The 22216-nt window shown below is 42.8% G+C and overlaps 1 protein-coding gene across 4 annotated transcripts in view; it reads right to left on the bottom strand.

Moving 5' to 3' along the window:
- The window catches only part of ndrg3a (ndrg family member 3a), a 32344-nt gene that overhangs the window by 3571 nt on the left and 6557 nt on the right, over positions 1-22216 (bottom strand). For 2 of the 4 annotated variants that reach the window (XM_005915308.3, XM_005915306.3), the window contains exons 2-15: positions 12965-13046; positions 10925-10957; positions 4033-4138; positions 3798-3918; positions 3493-3555; positions 3332-3392; positions 2318-2404; positions 1714-1770; positions 1398-1501; positions 880-945; positions 736-787; positions 562-609; positions 435-470; positions 275-326 (exon numbers count right to left, since the gene is read on the bottom strand). In XM_005915308.3, coding sequence (XP_005915370.1) covers positions 275-326; positions 435-470; positions 562-609; positions 736-787; positions 880-945; positions 1398-1501; positions 1714-1770; positions 2318-2404; positions 3332-3392; positions 3493-3555; positions 3798-3918; positions 4033-4138; positions 10925-10957; positions 12965-13021 — 943 coding nt within the window. In that variant the 5' untranslated portion in view covers positions 13022-13046. Of the gene's footprint in view, positions 1-274; positions 327-434; positions 471-561; positions 610-735; positions 788-879; positions 946-1397; positions 1502-1713; positions 1771-2317; positions 2405-3331; positions 3393-3492; positions 3556-3797; positions 3919-4032; positions 4139-6929; positions 7078-7118; positions 7509-10924; positions 10958-12964; positions 13047-22216 lie in introns of those variants that run through there. The other 2 variants (XM_005915307.3, XM_042214714.1) reach the window with 2 other exon arrangements.

Here is a 22216-nt window from a genome sequence, read left to right on the forward strand (position 1 = left end):
GGGGGGGGGAGGTTAGCAACAGCTCGCAGACTGCATTGAAAACAAGTCTCAATTAAGTAACTTTTGTCATTGCACTCACGTCAACAGGAAATTCAGTGGAGCGCCTGGGCCACAAACACGTCAGTTCAAACAGGTATTAGTCTGTAAACAATTCTTGGACACTGACTACTAGCAAACCAGTTTAAACCAGTTTAGAGTTAGATCTGTTTACCCTTCAGTTACATACAAAAAACCCCCCAAAACAAAACAAAAAAACAAGAGCATCTTCACTTACTGTAGCCCATGCCCTGGACAAAGTACTTGAATGCCTCAGCAAGTTTTCCTGGCTGCAAGAGAAAAAAAAGTTAGAAGACCGTGTTGCTCCAAGAAAAGAGCAAGATGACGCTCACGTCTCTCGATAATTTAAAAACAAACAAACAGACAAAAAAACCCACCTGCACAACCTGGGGCAAGCCTCCACAATCAGCCATCTGAGAGGACATTATCAGTCTCATCAATAAATCACATTTATAAATATGAATATCATCTCATATGTCAGAAATTGCAGTGCAGAAGCATCACCTTTAGCAATGTAGTCTTGGTAGGATTTAACCTGGAATTGCACTCCACCTGCAACATCAAAGACAGGCAAACACTGAGTGATGAAGAACTGCTGCTTGTTGGCATAACAAATCCTTCCCCAAGCTTCTTAGCGCACTGAGATGATGGATTGTAAGCACCACCGGCACCACTCACCACGGCCTCCACAGCAGGTGACGTGTCACCGACCACCAGCAAAGCAGGGCAACTGGAATAAATGAGGAGTGGATATTCTCAAATCACGCCATGCACTCACAGCCCAATGTGTATATTTGTGTCATCTTGATCTCATAGACTTACGTTAGTGTGTTGACCGTGTCCTCATTCAGACCCACTATGGGCCTCTCGATCTCAAGGTCTCGACGGCTGGTGCAAGGGGAAAAAATGAGAACGTGTTAGAGAAGCTGAAAAGGACGTTATCTCGTTAGACCTCTGTGCTTTGCATTTTTTGTGCTTGTATATTTAGGCTTTACTCCACAGCAATTAACTGTCTTTGTTAATAAAAGTTCTCATAAATGTAATGAATAAGCAAAAATACAGGCAACTGCAAAACCTAATATTAAATGTGTCCTGTTATGTTCATTACCAACTCTGTATTTTTATTCTTAGACACGGCTGAAGCAGCTGCGAATGACTCATAATTCAAAATAATCCTTATTTATCTTATAGTGGGCCTTTTTCCTTCCCTCCCAGCCAGAGCTACGTGCCTGTCTTTATCAGGGATCTAAGCTATGAAAACGCAACTGTAACAATATATAGCAGAAAACTGAAAATACAAGTTAATATATAGTGTATAATAACCATGAACTGTTTCATACTATTGGTAGGAGCCACAGAAGAGGGCCAGGTTGTCCTGGTTGATGTCTTGGGCGATGTGGAGGCGGTAGGTCTGAATCAGCTCCTGGTTGTCTGTAAGCTCATCCTGAGAACGGATTAATAAACCGAGAGCGTCATCGACATGGCACAATCTACTAGTTTCTATAACTGAGAGGACACAGATAAAATAATTAGCAAATGTCTGAGAAAAAAGTGTCGAGGGAAATTTGAAAAGAAAGCCTCCAGAGGTTCAGCTGCTGTTTCACAGCTTCAATGAGAAAAGGTCAGGAGAACTACATAGCAATAAGTCAGACTCACAGTGCTGAAGTGGTGAGCCATGACGATATCCACCAAGTTACTGGTCCATCCAGAAAGCTGCACACAAGAGAAAGACGATACTAACAAGATCTGATTTATTTCTGGAGAGTGGACTAATTAGAAGTAAATAAACTGACATAGCAATCTTCAAGTTTTATGATTGTGAAGTGATCTACTGCTACTATAAATGCACAGTCCCTAGATTCACTGGTATATCTATGTCAGCTGGTATACCTGCATTTTAAAACTCTTGAGTGCTATAAACTTCGTAAATGGAAGAAATTGCTCAGGACTTTTCCTCTTTGCCATGTTTCAGACTTTAATAACAGCTCATAAAAGTGTGATGTTTTAAATGTATATGGCAGAAACGACACATCATATTATTATCACAGTAAAAGAATGTCTTCCTCATACAACCTTGTTGAATATTCACAGCGAGAGCACCATAGTAAACACAGTGTTTGTTCTTTAAGCCAAGAGGGGTGAGCTTTTATAGAATTTTTAACTAGGTAGTTGACTAGTATTGACTAGTCTTCAGAAGGCAGCATTTTCTCTTTTCATATATGATGAAAATCCTGGTCATCGATGAGGCGGAAATACTGACCTTTGAAGCAGCCCAGTCAATCCAGCCTTCAGCACACGGGTCGACATTAATGAGTACCAGCCCCTCCACGAGGGACGGGTTGTTCAGCTGTGAAAGTAAAGATGCACGAGGATGAGAGCTTTTTAACAAAAATGTTTGTTTATTAATTTCTTTATCATTTTTAAATCATATTGTAGTTTAATCTGAGCATCTGAACAAGGGAATATTCTCCCAGGAGCTACATCCTCACTACAACAAGTTGGTAACATTTTGATGATGTTGCGTGTCCTCTAAAGAAGCAAAAACATGATTAAAAGTGAAGCATGTCTGTTCTGTTAAATGATGATGGAGTCACAAACCACTTCTAAATCAAGGGGTGCAGCTTTAGAACTTCCTGTAGACAAAAAGAGAGTATCTGGGGAAATCTAAGATCCAATGAGAGGGCGGCGGCTGCTGCTTCATCAACACGATGCTAATGCAGCACGGCAGCATCTGCTGCAAATCCATCATGGGAAAACATTTTGCTCCAAGCCAGTTAAAGCAAGCAATGCGTTTCAGAATCAATTTTTCCTCATTAATTCTAAATAAGAACAGACTGTCCACGGAGAGCCCAACTCTACAATTCCTCATTTCCACACCTTCCCCTTTTACCATCCTCTCTTTTTATCATTCATTTTTTAGAGCTCCCTCACTGCTCTATGTCACTTCTAGATCTTTCTGCTAGCTTGTGCTTATTTTAGCTGCACTGTACCGAATGCACAAACAAAGCAGTAGCAATGGAGAGAGAGATATTTAACCAAGGTGATTCATCACCTGGGGAAAGGCAGCATATCTAGCAGACTGTAGAGGAACCTGATGCCCTGTGTGGGCTTGATGGGAGGCTTTAACGTTCAGTGTGACAAACTGTGTGGTCTGAAAACCTTTAATTATTACAGGCGAGACAGAGAATCACACAAATAAAGACATCAAGGGCAAGGAAGAACAGAAATATAAGGATGGGTGAGTCTACACGCTGTGGTCCTGCTGTGGACTTACCGCAAAGCGGGTGAGGATATACGCTCCTGCTCCCACGCCGATGCCGATCACGCTGTTCACCCTATAAAGAAACTGCTCGTTAGTGTGTGGCTGAAGATGAATAATTCATTTATGGCAAAATCATCTTATCAATAATTAGCTATCAGCCAGGGGACACTCACTTCAACTGAGTCAACACAGAGGGCAGCATTTCGGCCAACTCATCCATGGTTGGATAGCGATACCTGGGCACGAGCGACACATGTGAGTCCACGCGAGCAGTAAGGAAAATGCTACCTTCAAGTTCATTCATAAGTTTAAATACTTCAGGAACAGACTGGATGATGACTGCACTTCAATTAGAAAATGAACCAACAGCTCACTTTCCTTTCTATGCACACAAATTGATTGGAACTCTCTCAACAGCACTGATATGAATAAATATGTACGCGTTCATCGGCGCGTGCAAAACCAGTCTGACACTCACCCGCTGGGAAAGGGAGGCGCTCCCTCCTGCTGACCGGGCGCATCGACGTGAACCACAGCAAAGTGCTGGGTGATCTCCTGCATGTCCTCGTAGTTAAACAGGGTGTTGAAGCAAGACTTGTCTGAAAGGTGGAAAGTCGTAGACATAAAATGTGACAGTGCAGGGGTTAACGTTCTTTGTTAGGCGCAAAGAACAGAGCACTGCATATTGATGAGCTTATTTTTGGCCGACTCACGGTTGAGGCCGATGTCGTGATAGGTGAGGATGATGGGTCGGTTGCCCTTGGGAACGCCTCTCATTGTCACATGGAGAACGCCATGTGGCGTTTCAATGTCGTGCTCCTGTAGCCAAAGAGGAGGAAAAAAAATAGTTCAGGACTAACACAGGTGGAAAGATAAAAAGCTTCCACATATGACCACTACGACAACAATTCTGTTATAGCTGTTACAGCGTTACCCCAGAACTCCAGCAGAGTCCAAAACTCATCTAAATAAAAGAAGAACAATTGTTGTATGGGATTTTTCTCTTTCATCTCTGCCAAGCACAAAACAAAGACGCTTTCTGTCTCATTTCCCCAAAAGGCAGACATAAAGGCAACATTTTAGCTAAAACGAGCCATTTCTAGCATACTGATTGAAGTCTGCATCAAAGCTCCAACATGGAGCCACACACAAACTAAAGTAAACAACCCACAACAAACAAGACATTTGGGTTATATCTTGAATTGGGCATGCAGAGGATAAACCTTTTGTCGCCAGCTCACATCCCCTGTGCCCTCGGATAAACAAAGCACTGAATGGCCAGTTCAGGAAAACAGTCTTTCTATCCAAGGGTCTGAACCTCACAGTTCTTTTCACAAGAATGACTTTGCAAAAATGCCAGCATCATTTGTCTTCAATCAAAGTCTTTGCAAAAAAAAAAAAAAGACCCATTAAAATTCAAAGTGTTCATACTGGCTTCATTCTCTCTGTTGCTTTACAATTTGGGTCGAACACTCAGGGGGCTTGAGTACCTTAAACACACCGCTTCTGCAAAGGAAAACATTAAGAGGCTTCAACATATTTTCATCTGGCACTTAATCTGTGTGGAAGATCCAGAAAGATGATCAAGATAAAAAGAAAGACTGTTTAACGATGACACAGCAAAAATAACAGTGCCTTAATATTGTTTACAGGATCCAAAGACAGGGCAGGAAGTGACATTAAGAGAAACAATAAACTACACAAGAAGAGGCAAATGCATTTCCCAGATTCCCCCAGAATCACCGAATCATCATGTTACAATGCACAAAACCTCCCAAGATCAGCATGATCTGCAGCTGCAAACTACACCCTGCACGTTCTAGCCACATGCATGCACGCTAGGGTGTCTGTGCTGCACAGAACAGCGGGTGATGCCTCATCCGCTTGCCTCGTCAGAAGGCCCACTGGTCATCAATAATAAAGAGAGAGTGAGCCTGAGTGGAAGAGAGACATAGGTTACGGCTGACAGACTAAGAGGGGAGTGTGACTGACTGTACGCTGCCGTTTTTCCCCTGCATAATCTCGGCCGCCTGCATTTAGCTGACGGACATGTGTCCCAGTATCTTCAGAGATAAAGGCTAATTCTCAAGGGCGAGACTGCACTGACTTACATCTGCAATCTATAATAAGAGGAAAAATACTCATCATGTCAGCAACAGCGTGAGATATTTGCTTTTGAGTGGGAGTTGCTATAGAGATTAGCCTGTCGCACAAGACATGAAAACTGCATTCAAAAACACCACAAAGTGATGCTCAAGATAGCGAGCTACAAAACAGCTTCTCATTATAACCTGTATTTCTCAGATGGCACAAACCCTAAAGAAAGCCTATCTGCTGACAGGAAGCTCTGCCCTCATCGAAGGGCTTTTAATGAAGCGATTCTGTAACCTCGGTCTGGTGAGGTGACAGAACAACCTGTTAAAGGTGAAAAAACACTCTCACCAAGGCTGTGTTGCTGCAGAATCTTTAAGGTTTTTTAGACAAGGACAGAGTCAAGGACACTCAGTGCTTTGCTCTGAGAAACAATATAAATGCACTTTGTTCAAATGCTGGTATTCTGTTGAGTCTATGTGCTATACGTGCACCCTAACATGTGTTAGGTAAACCGGCGGAGGAAATAGAGCATGAAAGCAAAGAGTGACAGAGACAGGCTGGACATCTAGAGAGGGGGAAAAAAAGAAGGAGAGCACTGCAATGGCATCAACCTTTTCCCCACTTTAATACATTCATGATAGCTAGCATTTTGACGAAAAGTACGTTAAGGCATTTGGGCTGGGTTGGAGGTGAAATGTGAATACTGAGCATGTTTCAAAGAAACATGGTGAGAGAGTTGGAGTGAGATGAAAAAAAAGAAACAAAAAAAAAAACAGAGCACTTTGTCATGCTGATCTTCTTCCCGCAATCCACTGCCTATCAATCCCTCCTCTCAGTTTACTCCACCCTGCCAGGAGAGGCATCAATCACCACTGGGAGCAGCATTACTGGGCGGAAACACCAAGCAGTCTGTAAATGACTTAAGTGCACACATGCAAGTGGACAGAGCCCGGGATCATCTCGGGTACAGGCCAACCTCATCCATTTCTGACACTAACACGACCCTCCCCACCTGCAGCACACACAGTAAGTGTGTGTGCCATCAAAGCAGTGGGCTGAAACAACAAACTCAAGGACTCTGCGGGGAAGGAACAACCTGCTACAGTGGCTTTGGTGGTTTCTTGTCACGGTGTGTGGGGTGGGTGGTGAGTGACCTCCCTGTGATAACAGAAAAAAAGAACACAATGCACACCTGCAAAACGCAACATCTACAGCAATTCACTCATCGCTGGAAAGACATGATGAAGACATGCAGAAACAAACCTGTGAGATCCACACACACAGTTACCAACAACCAGCTGATGGATATTGACAGGCGCACATCCACAGGATGAAGCAGCTGCACATCCTAAAACACTTGAGCACAACACAAGCATCTTTCATATCATCACATTAAAATGCACAACTGCACCCTGAGCAGCTTTAGACTGTGCAGGCTGCACATATGGACGCTGTGTGACCTGTAGTTGCACGCACATACGCACACGCACACACTGAACAAATGGTCACCCCATACCAGCAGCTGCCCAGAGAGCACGAGTCCCATCAAAGCCAGACCCCAGAGCTATTCCCTTCGTTTAGCCAGCTGCTGTCGGCATGTCTTTGGAGAAACAGCACCACAACACCCCTAATCTGAACCAGAACCTCCTTGAAGCACGGACAGAGCCAGGTGTGTCGAGTCAGGCGAGACACGTTTGTCACTCACCACTTCATTTCCAGCGCATGCAATCTGGTCCAGGTCCAGAATAGCTGACATGGTTTTCCCACACAGGAGAGGAGTGGTGTAATGCTATGTGTGAGTGTGCGCTGGGCAGCTTTGAAGCCCTCAGAAAGGAGCAGGAGGAGGGAGGGAGCGTTGGTAGGAAGTGAGGGATGTAGGGTGAGGCAGCTAGAGCAGTAGCGACAAGGAAGGAAGAGAGGGAGGAGAAAGACACAGCAGATGGAGTGAGGAGGAGAAGGAAAAGTAACCTGAATGAAAGCAGGAGGGGTGGGGGATGGATACGATGCAGAGAGAACAAGAGAGAGAGCGACGGAGACAAGAGGTGGGAAAGAGAGCAGGAAAAAGACAGAGGGGGAGGAGAGTGAGACTGCAGTTTGTGCTTGGTAGTCACAGTGCGTCCATACATCCAGTCACTGGTTCTTCTAATTGGATTGCGGAGGGTCAGGTGGGTAGAGGCAGAGGGCGGGGTTTGGAGGAGAAAAGGAAAGGAGGAGGGGGGAATGGAAGCGGGGTGATGGGGTACAAAGAATGCAGTCCAGGAAAATGTGCAGGCTGCTGACGTCACGCTGTCTTACTGATGAGGAGAGGAGGCTGACTTTGACGGCTCGCCCTGGGCTGTTTTCTGCATCAGCAAAATGGCTGCTTGTCGCCAAGCACCGTATCCACATTTATTTTTGCATCACATTTCATCCGAATGGCTTTAGAACCCTGAAATATCTCCGTGTGAGTGGATATAATCAGATCCAGCTCACAGCAAGAGTGGACTAGCGTATAACACAGCAGGAGGGCTTACGATAGCAATAGCTTTGCTGCGGATGTTGGCTCATTCAAGGCACCACTTAATCATGTAAATGACTGTCAAGTAGTGACTCTGACACTGAGCTTTGGCTAATGACTCCTCGTGTTCCAGGCTTACGAGCAAAAGATAGCAAGCCACCTTTTCCCCTTACTATTCAAAACAGGACATCATCAGGATTTATGTCCTCTAAACTTGCTGCTGAGTCATTTGATCCACGTAGTATATTGCTCTCTCCTTCTCACTCTCCTACCATCAGTACAACTCCTAACGGTGCAGGGTGTCACGCCTTTGACGGGGTGCTCAGTGCAGCCAATGGCAAACATGTAGACACACAGAGTTTGTGAGGTTATAAGGACCAGGGTCTCTTTATTGGTTAATCATATAGCAGCATGTTTGGTTGTAGACCAGTTTATCCGATTTATTTCCTTTCTTAACCCACAGAGGGTGCCAGCGAAACACATGTAGTCATTTCATGCACTGAATCATCATGTGCCTCAGCAAAGCCCCCTGCAGCCTGAGGAGTCATACAGACGCACAGTGACACTATGATCTGCAGAGATTAGCTCAATTGCATCATTTCCAGAAAGTAGGGTTTGATTTGAACCAATTTTTGTATACTAAAATGCACCAGCTCAAAACATTGTTTACCTGTGTTAATCATATGTTATAGTCTACACAGCCACAAGATCTCCGTCCAGTGTATCAGAAAGCTTTCTGCACGGTCATCTTCACAACACTAGATGAGAAAGCTGTTCTAGCAACACATGGCAGCTCAGCATGTTACCAACACAGTTAAGGTTCTTTTTTTCCATTTAAATTGTCACATGTCTGGAGCTATCGAACAGCCTCGTGGCGCCCTCTAGTGCACATAATGAGACAGTGAGGATTTGAAAAGCCACAGACTAAATAATGAGAAAGTTGGGCAAAGTTATAAAGAGAAATTGCTATTTTAAAAGTAAACACATCCCTGAAAATGTAAAAACCTACACACTGCATACAATATATAAAACGCTATACATATATAGACACAATAAACAAAGCTTAAGCAAAAGTTTAAAAAATGGACTTCAAAACATAGCAGTGCGAGACTGCAGCAACACCATGACACTAAAACTATTTTTGAAATGCACAGTCAGCCATTTCAGTGAAGTCACTCAGCGTTCTGGGCCCCAAGGGTTTGAGGAGTCTGTCACACACCTTCCTCTCCCTTTCCTGGCATAAGCAGAAAATTGTAAGAGAAACAAAGCTGCAGCAGTTTGAACCTTTAGGTTCCCTGACTCCACCCCACCACCACTGTCCTCCTCTGCAGGTATGCACAGCTCTGGCACGACTCCTGCAGTACCTGTGGACTGCCTGTGGTGGGAGCTTTAGCAGCAGGAAGAGAGCAGCTGGATTCATCCTCCAGCTGCTGGAATGTCACGGCTCAGAGTGATGTTGCGGCAGGCAGGACCCCTCCCACACAGACGTCTAAGGTCTGATGTCTTGTATAGGGTGTGCTCTCCTTTTATCTTAGTGTTATTACGCTGCGTGACGGGTTCAGTGTTATACTAAATATTTACAAGATATTTACGTCTATTGCCAAATGTCCAGATTACCAAATCAGGAGGAACACCAGCACAGTTTGTTAACACTATAAATCTTTTAAGAGAATTGAACCTTCTCACGATCCATCATCAGCACCCTTTTTAGCAATTTCCCATCTTCAGCCGCTCCCTTATTCACAGGGGGTCGCCACAGCGGTTTAATTGATTTGGAAGAGTTTTTACACCAGTTACTGTTCCCAAAACAATCTTCTCAGGATCAAACTGGGAATTTTTCACTAGTTAGGCGAATGTGTAAACCCACTACACTGTGAACTCCCTGAGCTTCCTGAGTGTGACCATGTGAGGTCATAATGGCTGAAAGGCAAATGAGGTCAAACCACCAGTGGGACAGATTCAGGTTCAATTCTCTCTGTAACTGACAACAGCATGACTTCAAAGGGAATCACAAAAAAGTGGTAATAAAAGATTACACGGTGAACACGAGCAGCTGACTGACTGCAGGATTGTACGCACATGAATGTCTTAATAATAGTTCTGACAGGATGCTAAGGAGCATGCAGCTTGCCTGCTCCGGCTAACATGCTTACTCTCTTCCCCCGCCTGCGTCGGCTATATTTAGCTCTGCCGAGATGCTGGAAGGAGGCGTGACTGCAGAAAGTGAGCTAGGGATGAAAGGTTTAACCCTTAGCAGTCATGATGGCCATTAAAACACAGCACAGAGCTTTCCCCAGCGTCGTGACTCCTCCTCCTGCAGGAGAATCGTTGCAAGAAAAAGCAAACTGCCCAAGAGGTGGAAGGCTGGCAAGCCTTCTCCTCATTCTAAGACATAAAAAAAGGGGGGATCTGGAAAACTGCTTCCTCAAGGTTAATAACTCTTCTTCTGGAATGACAATTATTTTTACATTATCACATAAAAGGAATATGACTATGAATAAAATACAGTAAAAAAGGCAGGCACTAAAAAAAAAAAAATCATACTGAGGAAGGTGCTACAGTTGTTTATTCTTCAAAAAAACAACCTGATATGAATTTAACATAATCTTTTTCTGTATCGCTTTATGCAAAGAATAAAGTGAGTGTGCTTTCTCAGTCATTAGCACAAAGCCAAAGCACTATTCAAATTTTTTTAAAAAAGGTCCTCATTTGCAAATGATCACTACACTTGCCTCCAAAGAAATAGATGGCCGTTAGCAAAAGCAGCAGAATTTTAATCAGGTGAGCACATAACTACTGGTTTGTCCTTTCTGTCACAGTCAGCGGTGTCAAGAGTAAACGGAGAGAGCAAGTTGGACCAAACACGCCTTTCACCTGCATTAGGCATCCATAAATGTGCGTGTTATTACTGAGTAACGTGCTTGGATGTACAAAGAATGCATGGGTTCAGCAGTGTGGAGCTGAGAATGAATCATAATGCTAAATTAACAGTGGGAGCAGAGAGCTACACTTACCTGGCAGTCGAAATCCTGAAAGTTGCGTGCATTCTGCGTGAAAAGGAAAAGAGGAGAGTTTAATGTAGCGTAGTATGCTAAAGCTGGTAATCACTCTTAATGTGTTTGTGTAACCCCACCAGATGGATGGGAGTGCGGTGCAGGATGTATACATGTGTGCAGACAAAATGGCAATAACCCATGTCTGATTACATTTATATCCATGACATTCATGCAGCTCTTCACGGAGCTGTTGATAACTTATCATTAGCTCCTTAGTTTAACAGCATCGAAACTAAAGTCTTTGCTTCACATAATACATGTGATGGTGCACAATTCTGACGTTTTTATGTTAATTTGCGTTGTTTGAGGCCTGAGTGGGCAGCCGACCACAGAAAAGATGCCACTGGGATTGAGTTGCAGGAGAGACCAGTGGGGTGTACATGCTTTTAAACGGAGATGGTTTCTACAGAGCGGTCCTTTTCTTCTTCTAACTGCCTGTGCAGCAGAAATCTGGATACAAATCCACCACTATAATGAAATAATGTTGAGATGTGATGAATGTAATGCAAGTAAATGGGGTTGCTTTTTTAATTTTTAATGTTGGGTGAATTACAAAATCTCTATTGGAGTGGTTAAAGAAATGGATGGATAGATTCACTGCACCATGTCAATCATCACACTTTACAGGGCATCTTGATTGCAGTCAGGTGACTCAACATATTAAAGAGACTTTTAAACAGCTTCTTCTACATAGTCTGGGACGGGAGACGGTGCAATGAAGGTTACAATGATGAGCTAAAACGAACAGCAGCCACTTATGCATGCCATAGACACGACCTACATATTAAAAATCAGTAAAGGCTTGAGTAAAGCTGTGGTACGTGGTGCCACAAGACAAAGGGGAAAAAAAGTCTTGTCCAAGTCACTCAGCTTAACCATTTCTTTTACATCTAACAAGTTAACTGGAAATACTGACAGCTTGGTCTCCTTATAAATATCAGACCTTAAAGAAAACTAAGATATGAACTACACTGTGATTGGCCAAAGCTAACAGGCCTGTTTTGCTTTTATTAAAGGCACTTTAATGTCATACTAAATGACAGGATACATTTATAACCTTCGCTGGCTACCTAGGTGCTCTGAGCTTGACCAGTGTAATAAGAAATTATCAGTTGGCAGTCAGAACCAGTTTCCACCACTTTTACAGAAATGAGGATCCTCCTTCATCATTGTTATCACATCATCAACATCATCTCAATCCACTTTGAAGACTCGTCTGTTTAATGAGCTGACCACTAGGTGGAGTGAGAGGTCAGTGCCAGTCTCCTCTATTTCAATGATTTCCATGATGCATTTTCCCCCACTCTGTCTTCTAACATAATACATTTACCTTAACTGGCATAGAGCACACTCAGAGAAATGTTCTCATTCTTCAAATCCACCCCTGAGGTGACGCAATCCCCTAAGAGCCGATACATAATCACACACTCCTCCCTCTGAGGCACGATATGCTCCTGACTGTGTCAGTGATCGGGGTACAGAACAAAACAGACACATCATCATCATCGTCATCATTATTGTTCTAATCAGTTAATCAGGTGTTGAGAATGAAGGCGGGAAGAAGGAAAGACAGGTAGCGCTTCTTGTCTCTTTCTGCTTTTATTGTCCCTCACTCGCTGCAAACTTTCAAGCTTCAGAAATAAAAGAGATGAGTTTCTTTTAGCTTTTCCTTTGATCTCTTTACCTCCTTGCCAGACTGTTTTCTCTGCCTCTGTTACGTATTCTCTCATTGCTTCATTCTGTCTACAACCCCTTTTGCCCCCCCCCCCCCCCCATTCCCTTTACACTTGAGCATATATGAATAATTCACTTTGATGAACGGCACTGCAGAGCATGCATGACTAGTGTATTAGCGTATGTATTTTCCTGGGAGTGCTGTAGTGGGTGCTTATTCATTTTTAGGAGACAACACATCTGTTCATTTTATGTGTATGGTTACAAAAAATTAATGTTGTTGCCTCTGCAGCTTGTCATCACCTTGTTCTCGCTGCAACTCACCTTGTTGGTCAGCAGCGGCTTGATCTCAGTCAGCTGTACATCCTGGAGCTCATCCATCTTCCTGTCGGATCACTCGAAACCACTGTCCAAGAAGGAAAAACGAAACATTTTCATCAGGAGGAGGACCGCATGCTCCCAAAGACACTTAAAATCTCAGATTAAAAGATGTCCATCTTTCTATCTTGCCTTTTTAAAATTCACACTAGCGCTGTGATACTTATGCTGTTATAAGAGTCAGACACAGAGGGCAAAGGGCCTCATTTCTGCTCCACACAGGTAGTGAGCAAACGCAAATATATATCAGGCCAGATTTAACAAAAAGTTTTCTCATTTGTTTTCCCCTTGAAGCCAGCCGTTTGTCCCTGCTCGTAATTACTGAACAAGAATCCTGACACAGAAGTGTCCCCCTCCCCCACTTTCCCTGAAATGCTACCTATTTTGCCCCCCTGTTTGCACAAGGTGAGGACAGGAAGTAGCATTGAATTTCTTGGCCGTTCCTAGAAGCGTGGCTCATGTTGCACATAGCAGCAGATGGAGGCTCTAACTCTTCTAGGTCAATGCTTACAACTGGCAAGCTAAAACCACAGCAGACAGCCTTTCTATAGATGGACGGCATTAAAAGAACAAACACACACTATGCTAGGAGAAACAAGCAGGACGTGTAGGCAAATGCAATTGGATGGAAGACCGGCCAACTGCTACCTTTTAATCACTTCCTGAATCCAAGCCAACCCCCCTTGGAATGACATTGAGCTGCTGGTATCAGATAACCTTCACTTGGTTAGAGAAGAGTCAAACAGCCAAGTTCCAGCAGGAGACACCAGAATAGATGACGTCACGCCATGTTTGTTTTACCAGCAGTTTCACCCTGCAATTGCCTGACAAAGGTCTAAACCCACATCTGCCTGCTGATGCATGAATCGGCTCAGGGGTCGTACTGGACTAATAACAGATTTCAAATTGCATGGGAAAAAGCCAGGGAAGCAGATGGCAACAAGTGAGCACAATCCTCAAATTACATTAAAAAAAAACAGTTCAGAGAAAGAAAAAAAAAAAAAAGTGAAAACATCCAGGATTGGAAGGACTCGGCGATCAGTAAATGGGGAGTGAAAACATGCCAGGCAAAATCCCTGCTGACAAATCCGGCTCGGGAGTGGAACTAAATAATATTTAGACAACTGAACAAGGAAAAGAAGAAAAACAAATATTCTGCATGCTTGAGCAGATTGGGTGTATTGGTCGGATCAATCCAATACTTCCTCAGGCCGTCACAGAAAGGAAGGAGGCAAAGACCTGCTTTATTTGTAGCTGGCTAGTGGGGTAATTGAAGTGTTTAGTGCGACGGGGGTCAAGGCAAGCTTAAACTGACAGGCTGACTGGGTGGCTTTCATAGCCTAACCCCACTGACCTCACCGCCTTCTATCCTCTACACCAGCAATATTTACAGAAGCAGAACGCTTGCTTTTACCTTGAAAACTGCTCAAATGCTCTACACCTTTCTTGTAAGCGACTTGCTTTGTGCAACCTGGCGTTGCACAAAAATCAGCCTCTCTTAGACAGGCACTGTTCATTAATCTCACAGCATTTGAATTTGCGCTTTCCTGTATAAGCTTGGACCCAGTAGCATATACATGTCACCTTCAAAACAGCACAGCAGCTCTGAGTGCATATTATACCAAGGCAGGCTCACACACTGAATCTTCAGTTGCTCAGCTCATCATCGCTTTGTAAAATGTCCTAAACAGCCACGACAGGAGAAAGAAAAATAGGTACACTAACATTTTTACTGGGTTTTAGAGTGTGGCTGGGATGGGTAAGGTTAAAACAATTGATCGCTAACAACTTTACAATCAAAATATTGGCAGAACATTAACAATAGCAGAAGTCAGTTTGTTGCTTCCAGCTGTTTTTAGAAGTCTTTTTTTCTATGTTTTCCTTTACATGCTTACTTCACTTACTGAGAGCATCACAAAGCAGAGTGAGAGAGTTGGACCTATTTATGCACATGGCATAGTGCATCATCAACAAGGTGTGAAAGAATTGATCACTGACTTCCTCAATTCACAAAGGTGAGCAAGTAGCTTCTCTATTATCCAGGTGACCTCCTAAATATAGAAGCCGAGGCAGGAAAACTCACAATGTCACGAGGGTTACCTGCCTCACTCTGTCACTGTTGTGGATATATGTGAATGAAGCAGAGAGGAACACTAACGTAACGCTAAGTCAACCTCATCTAAATGACAAAATGCCATCATTTATCAGACTGATGAAGCCGGAAATGTTACATATCATGTGGCTGTAAATTGGGTACAGACTAGCTGTATCCCAGAGCAGCTCTGCTGGTCTCATAACCCCTTGTAACAATGCAGGTAAAGAGCACCAGATCACATTTAGAAACATCCACTGCCTTCGCCACCCTTTTCCTGCCTACTCTATGTCTGAGCTACCATTCAGCATCTACAGCTGTTGCCATAGAGACAAAGCTGGTTGCTGATGTTTATTCTAAACTGGGATAGACCCAAGGGACAGATGTAAGGCAAAGAAACAAGGGGAATAGATAATGGTAGAAATGAGAGCTGCCGAAACACGTTTTGAGCTTCATTTCCTTCAATGCCGTGGAACAATGCTCGAGTGTAACACATACATGTTATCTCGATGATAGCAAAGAATTCTATAACTGTAACAGGAAATGATTCCCAGGCTACAGCAGGGAAATTCACTTTGCAGCTTGCAAGGTTTGTCCCACATTCACACCGCACCATGGATGTGGAGGAGGATGGGGGAAGGATTCAAAGTGCTGATATGGAACAAGATCTTCCTGCCTTAACAGTATTACCATCTGTTGTAGCCGATCACTCACAAACAAATACTCTCTAATACCAGATTCTGTTTTACTCAGCTCCACCTGCATTAATACGAGTAACACCAGATTACAGGCTGGATCTCACACTTTAATTTCCCACATCTGTGCTCTTCAGGTTCTTTCTCCTGCAAAAGCGTGTTGCTTTTAGGAGAGCCTCATCGCCAAGGATAAATATCAGCTCACACAACGAGGAAAGGAGCAGGCAACAGAGGATCCTGCAGAAAGTGTGTCAAGAGAAAACCCACATGAGGCTCTTTCGACACTGAAAAGGTCATCTTTCATTACATTCTAGAGTCAGCAGTGTCTCTGAGAGACCAGGAGGTCTTCCAATTCTGGCAAAATGACTTTATCGGAAGAATTGCAAAGACATGCTGAAATCTGTCAGTTTAATAAAGGGATAACTCATTTACCATCGCCCCCCTCCCCTCCCCGCTCTTCTGCTGGCAAGCACTCCTGCCTACCTCACACAGAACATCCTGAGCTTTAAGCAGAGACAGAGCCAGTCTTTGCTTTAACAGTGAGACGCAGGCGCCTGAATACATCCGTGTGTGGACACAGTGGCGCATGCCAAACACTTCCTTGAGATATACCTCGTCTCTGCCAACAAAAGGAGTCCTGTAGCTGCCATGTCAGCAGGCATCCCTGAGTGATTGATGAGCAAATCCCCCTCTTCCCACTTTTTCCTCTCTCTCTCATCCTGTTCTTCTCTGCAATCTCTCCATCTTTTCCTTTTTCTGCTCATCTCCATCACACCTTGGGCCATCAGGAACTGTTTGCAGGCGATGTGATGGGCAACTGAAAGCCCAGCTGTGCCACCACTTAATTTAGCCCTTTTTCACCATGGCAACAGTGACTTCAGATTTACTTGTTTACGTCATGGCCACACTTTTGACTCTGGCCTCTATGCTTTCGTGCTGAATATCAGCACAGTGACCTCATATTAACGTGCCTCCAGGGCTACGAAGACCCTGACTCAGCCATCAGGTGTACTGCTATGGCGATAAACAATGAAATCCTATCGACTCACTGTCATCCGGCACGGTGGAAAGAGGATTACAGCAATGACGGTGGGGTTCAAATGAAGGACTAATTAACAACCCCCAAGAAAACCAATTAAAAAAAACCAAAGCTCACAAAATGTTACAAACATGGTTTTAAATTAAATTTTTATATAGAAAACTACAAAACAAAAAGTTTCAGTTCTGCTGCATTGCTTCTGATTTGATCTTTAATCTTGCACCTTTCCAGGTTTACAGTTCTACACATTTTAAACATTTCACTTCAACAGTACAAAAAGCATCTTAGTCATTGGTAATGTGTCAGTTTGCCCTACCACGCATTGCCTTTTTAAAATTCAGAATCCTTATGGTTTATTTATCTTAATGACTTTAACTTCAAACTATCCTCTTAGGCTGATCTAGATTCATTTGAAGTTTGCTTTCTGTGGTATGTAAAAGGGATTCTTGCTTAAAAGCAGCGAATATTTATTTTCATGTTTTGATCCTCTGAAAGTCGGTGCTGCAAAGTTTTCAGCTTGCACAAAAAAATAAAAAAAATTAAAATGACTTGAGACACTGGCCAAAATTTGCAAAGAGTAGTGGTGGATCACACTAAAGCTCTGTGCAGGAACTGTATCCTCCATAGAACAGCGCATTTCTAAACTGATGATGCTTGACAGGTCAGCTCGCTCTCTGTGAGAGTTTAAGTTCTTTGGTGAACTCGGGTGCGTTTTGATTTTTTATGACCACACATCATTTCACACAGAACAAGAGGGAAAGTTCAGCAAAGCCTTCAGGTCCCCTATAAGTCTCACCTTAATCCTCAAGAAACTAAGCTAATTTAGTGAGTGAAATGACAGACTAAAGTCAGGGATTAGAAATGGAAATTTACGGCGCTCGCTGTGTGTGCAGGTGACCATGTGCCACATGACTGAAAGGCAGCAGCTCGAGATTAAATCTGGCCTGAAAAACTTTCCTGTGTCTTCCCCTATGGTCTCTTCACTGTTCAATAAAGGTGAAAATGATCAAATCTAAGCTTAGAATTTTAAAGCCATACATATATTTCCTGGACCCACACAACTTTCCAGTGGGCCAGATCCTGGTAAAAAAAGAAGATGAAGAAGCAGAAACACTTCCATGGTAAAAAAAAAAAACTATCATGGCATGTATAAACATATGTCTGGGCTCATTTCTCCTTCCCCTGGTGCTGTTTTGAGTGGCAGTTTTTATCTTTTGGATTTTATTAAAATTGTATTGACTTTATTCCTCGATAAAGCTTCTTCTTCTTTTGCTCTCAGTATTTTTATTCTAAAGTGAAATGGCTACTTTTGGTTTCCCAAGTTTACTGATCTGATCGTGCTGACAGCTCGACTGCCCAGAGCGAGGCCTGTAATCCTGGAGGAGCTGCAGAGGTGATGATGGGGGTTCAGAGCCGGAGCCATTCCAGCAATCATCATGGGGTTATGTGAGGTCCTTGGACAATAAGATGGACGCGCCTGGCGAGCTGACTAAGACCCAGGAACACTGTGTAATTTTATTGTGTTGCATGGAAATGAGACTACACTCACAGTTCCCTAACCACAGTGTAATCATATCTGGCTCCAGGACTTTTCGTATGTGATGGGTATTTACTGTGAGCGGTAATTACTGTGGAGGGACTGCACTCTTTGGAAATTAAATGTGGTGTAGTCCCAGGCATGTTACTACAAAGAAACATTTTTTGGCCTTAATATCAAACTGTGAGTGGAATGAATCCATATTACTTGCCAAAGGATTTCTCTTCTGTGGTTGCTGTCAGAATCCAGTATCTACTCTGAATCATCCAGTTGGAATGGAAGTGGATTCTTCCATCAGCTGACACAGAGATCATGCAAACAACTGTGGCTGTGGCCAAAAGTTATAGATAATAAAAGGAAAACCTCTAAACCACGTGATCTTTTCAGACAGGCAGTGCCAAAAGGACAGATAGAGAAACTCTTAACACCTCACCTCTATTTATTTTTTCACATCTTTACTTGCCTCCAATATATGCAGATTTAATTTATTGAGCTTTTTAAAAGTTATTTCACTATTTGGTATTTTCTATTTAATTGTGCTCTTTTTCTGTCATTTTTACCTTCTTTTTTGTCATATTGCATCTAGTTACTCTATTTAAACGTTGTTGTTACAGGTTCATTTAGCCTTCAGTGTCATTCCCAAAAACTTACAATTAGAAATGTTCCTAAAAAAAAAAAAAAAAAAATCCATGGGAACAGTACAATTGGAATTAAGTGGGAAGCATTAGATAAACTGACAGAGAATGACCCTTTAATATTTTAGCCGCTATAACACAAAATGTCCCAACCCTTGGGGAAAATTTAAGGATATTTTATTATCTAATAAATAACCCAGTTTGGTTATCTCGTTCTTGACTTGGGCCTATGACCAACTCACTTCCACTGACAGGACGCAGACTTATCTGCCCATCTGCCAAAATGTTACAATCACAGAGGAACACAAGCATGTCTGTCCTCAACTAAAACTTCTGTCCTCATTCAACACTTCAGCGATCTTCACATCACAATAGAAAACAGGCTAGCACAAATTCCACTAGCCTCCTGCCAGCCATTCAGAGAGCCCGACATCCATGTCTGCTCCTCTGTTTTCAATTTCGGGGTAAACACAAATCTGTGTAAACAACTTCGCCTAACCCGGGCACTGGTGCGGTGATGCCCTATTCAAGTGGAATCTTTCTAGTGTACAGTTACTAGAAATTTCCTTATCCTCACTTTTCGTAAACAGGCAAAGCCGGTGTTTATAGTTCTGAGTCTTTAGAGGCGACAATCCGCACCGGAGTAAAGCTAATGGGCTGTGACAAGGCTCAGTTGCAGATTATTGCTCTAACTGGGGTCATTTGGTAAGAGAATTAGAGGAAAAATCCATTCGTTTTGCATTTTAGACCCCCCCCTCCCAGCCTAGTCCCCTTGTTAGGTCACTAACAATGTAATTGACAGAAAGAATTTAAACCCAGAGAGATAATACCTGGGAGGAAATCCGATCTGGAGTCTGAGATGTTTTGTTCTCCACTGTGGGAAAAGCTGACCTATAACACGAAGCATCTCCTGCAGATACTGTCAGCAAACCCACACAGATGAACGAGCACAGACACACGGCACACACTGGCATGCACGCGCACTCGCACGCAGCTCCCCGTGTTTCATGTCTGCGTAATTAAATGACAGCTTGCTCTCCTGGGGCTCCATCATCCTCCTTACAGCTTCTATTATTCTCCTGATACAAGCTGGCAGAAGAGTTTTTCTTCTTTTGACAACATGAGAAAAAAACTATAACGAGACATGTTGCTGACATTTTTCTCAGGATTCAGTTGAAAAGGTATATTTTTATCCAAAATCCCAAATGCGGGGCAACACCCACAGCTGGTTTTGACATTAAACTTCTAAACAATGGCTTAGACTCTGTAATAAATGAATACACGCCAATACGCATAGATGATCACTGCATGGGAAAGCCTGCCAGAGAGAAGCTATTTCAGGACAGTTAATAAGACAAACAAATCTACCACCTCCTTGTTTGATCCTTCTAGGACTAATAAGGTCTAATAAAAGCTAAAAGCTGCATTACTATAATTGACTCACCCCTCTTTGAGAAAGGAATCTGAAGGCGCACTGACTCAGTCATTACTACATTTAATATCCTGTGCCTCCGGACAGTCATTACTCAAAATGCAAGTGATAAAAATGTTGCAGAGGCTGTACTTGGAGGGCTCACGGGACATTACACACATAGGAGCAATAAGGTTTAAGACCTATTCACCAGACAGAATATGTCCACAGAAGACTCACGACCTTGTCCTCTGACCAGTTATGTTCACTCTCGATGAACATGACATCGCTGTCTGTGACAAAAAGCTTTAGCGACACTGTAGTCAGTGTACTCATCTGCCTGCCAAAAAGAGAGGGCCCTCTTCTACTGACAGATTTCTGTAAAAAGGTAAACACACCTATTTACACTCACGCAATTAAAAGCTTGCATACTTAAAAAACACTAACACATTTCAATCCAGTTTAGCAGGGCTTCACTGGCATGAAAGACACTATAGTGATAAAGCTGCTTCAACAGCCAACAGCTGCATGTGTGGAGTGTGTTCACTGAAATAAGATCCAATGAAAATTATATATAATACACATGTAAATGACATTAAACTGCTTAGCACAGCTATAGGCCTACAGACAAAGGTAACAAAGAGACAGACTTGCTGTCTCCCCAGCAGCAGGAGCACTAAACAGGCCACAAAGCATTACCTTAATGAGAGCACATTAACCCCATGCCCCACCAGCACGGACACTATGTTGGCAAAAACGAAGTGAGCTCTAGTATGATGACTACTGCTGATTTTATATTATAGCTAACATAATATACCATTAGTAAATTATTTAGTATTATCAGTATCACTGACAGTATATTATTCTGCATGTAAAAGAAACAAACATATGAATCACAAAACTAAAAGCACACAAACCAATATCTGATTCGAGGAACACTCAAATACAGATGCCTATATTATTGCTGAGCATTTTCTTCCCCCAATTATTAATAAGGAGACAAAAAGTTAACATTTATAGCGGATAAGACGCAAAAGCAGTGTAGGCGCATGTTACGTTTCTAGATGTTCTTATTCCGCTCTCTCTCCTTTGTGCGTCTTACATCTGTGTTGGCAACAATAACGCAAAGTGCTGTGAAACTGAGCACTCCAGCATCACCTAAGATCTGTAACAGTATCTCACGATATGAGATTTTTTTTTATTTTTTTTTAAAAGAGCCTAGAAGAGTTTAGCATTAGTAGCATAAAGCCTGAAGCCTCCACTGTGGTGTCTGACAAATTTCCGAGCCACGAGGCTAAGAGTGATAACTATCTGATAACTTAATGGCAATTCCCAGTTGATATGGCCGTGACCACTTGAAAAATCTCAACATATTGCCTAACTTTACAGTAAATATATGTATATGTATTGTATGTGTTAAAAAAAAAGAAAAGAAGGTGAGCAAAAAGATATATTGCACTTTGAAAGCTTGGTATTTACACCTGTCCATCGAATGGCGAAACTGACACGGGGAAGGCTGCGATAATTAACTGGACCGATTAATAAGTCTGTCACCAGCATGGACACTTATGCACATGTCTAATCCTGCAGAGCAGCTAAGTGCAAGAAACCATCTTATTACTCAGTGAGTGCTTTTAAAGGATTCCTTAAGGAGGGCACTTTACCTGCTAATTGTCTTATGAGATTGAAGAGCACCATCTGGCAGATTTGATTCATAACAGCACATCTACGGGCATAATCAGCATGTTTTATGTCTTACATGAAGACGCACATGTCGAGAGAAAATCTC

Source organism: Haplochromis burtoni, unplaced genomic scaffold (assembly GCF_018398535.1).
Source record: "Haplochromis burtoni strain Fernald_Lab_line unplaced genomic scaffold, NCSU_Asbu1 Contig_12, whole genome shotgun sequence".
Taxonomy (NCBI): Eukaryota; Metazoa; Chordata; class Actinopteri; order Cichliformes; family Cichlidae; genus Haplochromis; species Haplochromis burtoni.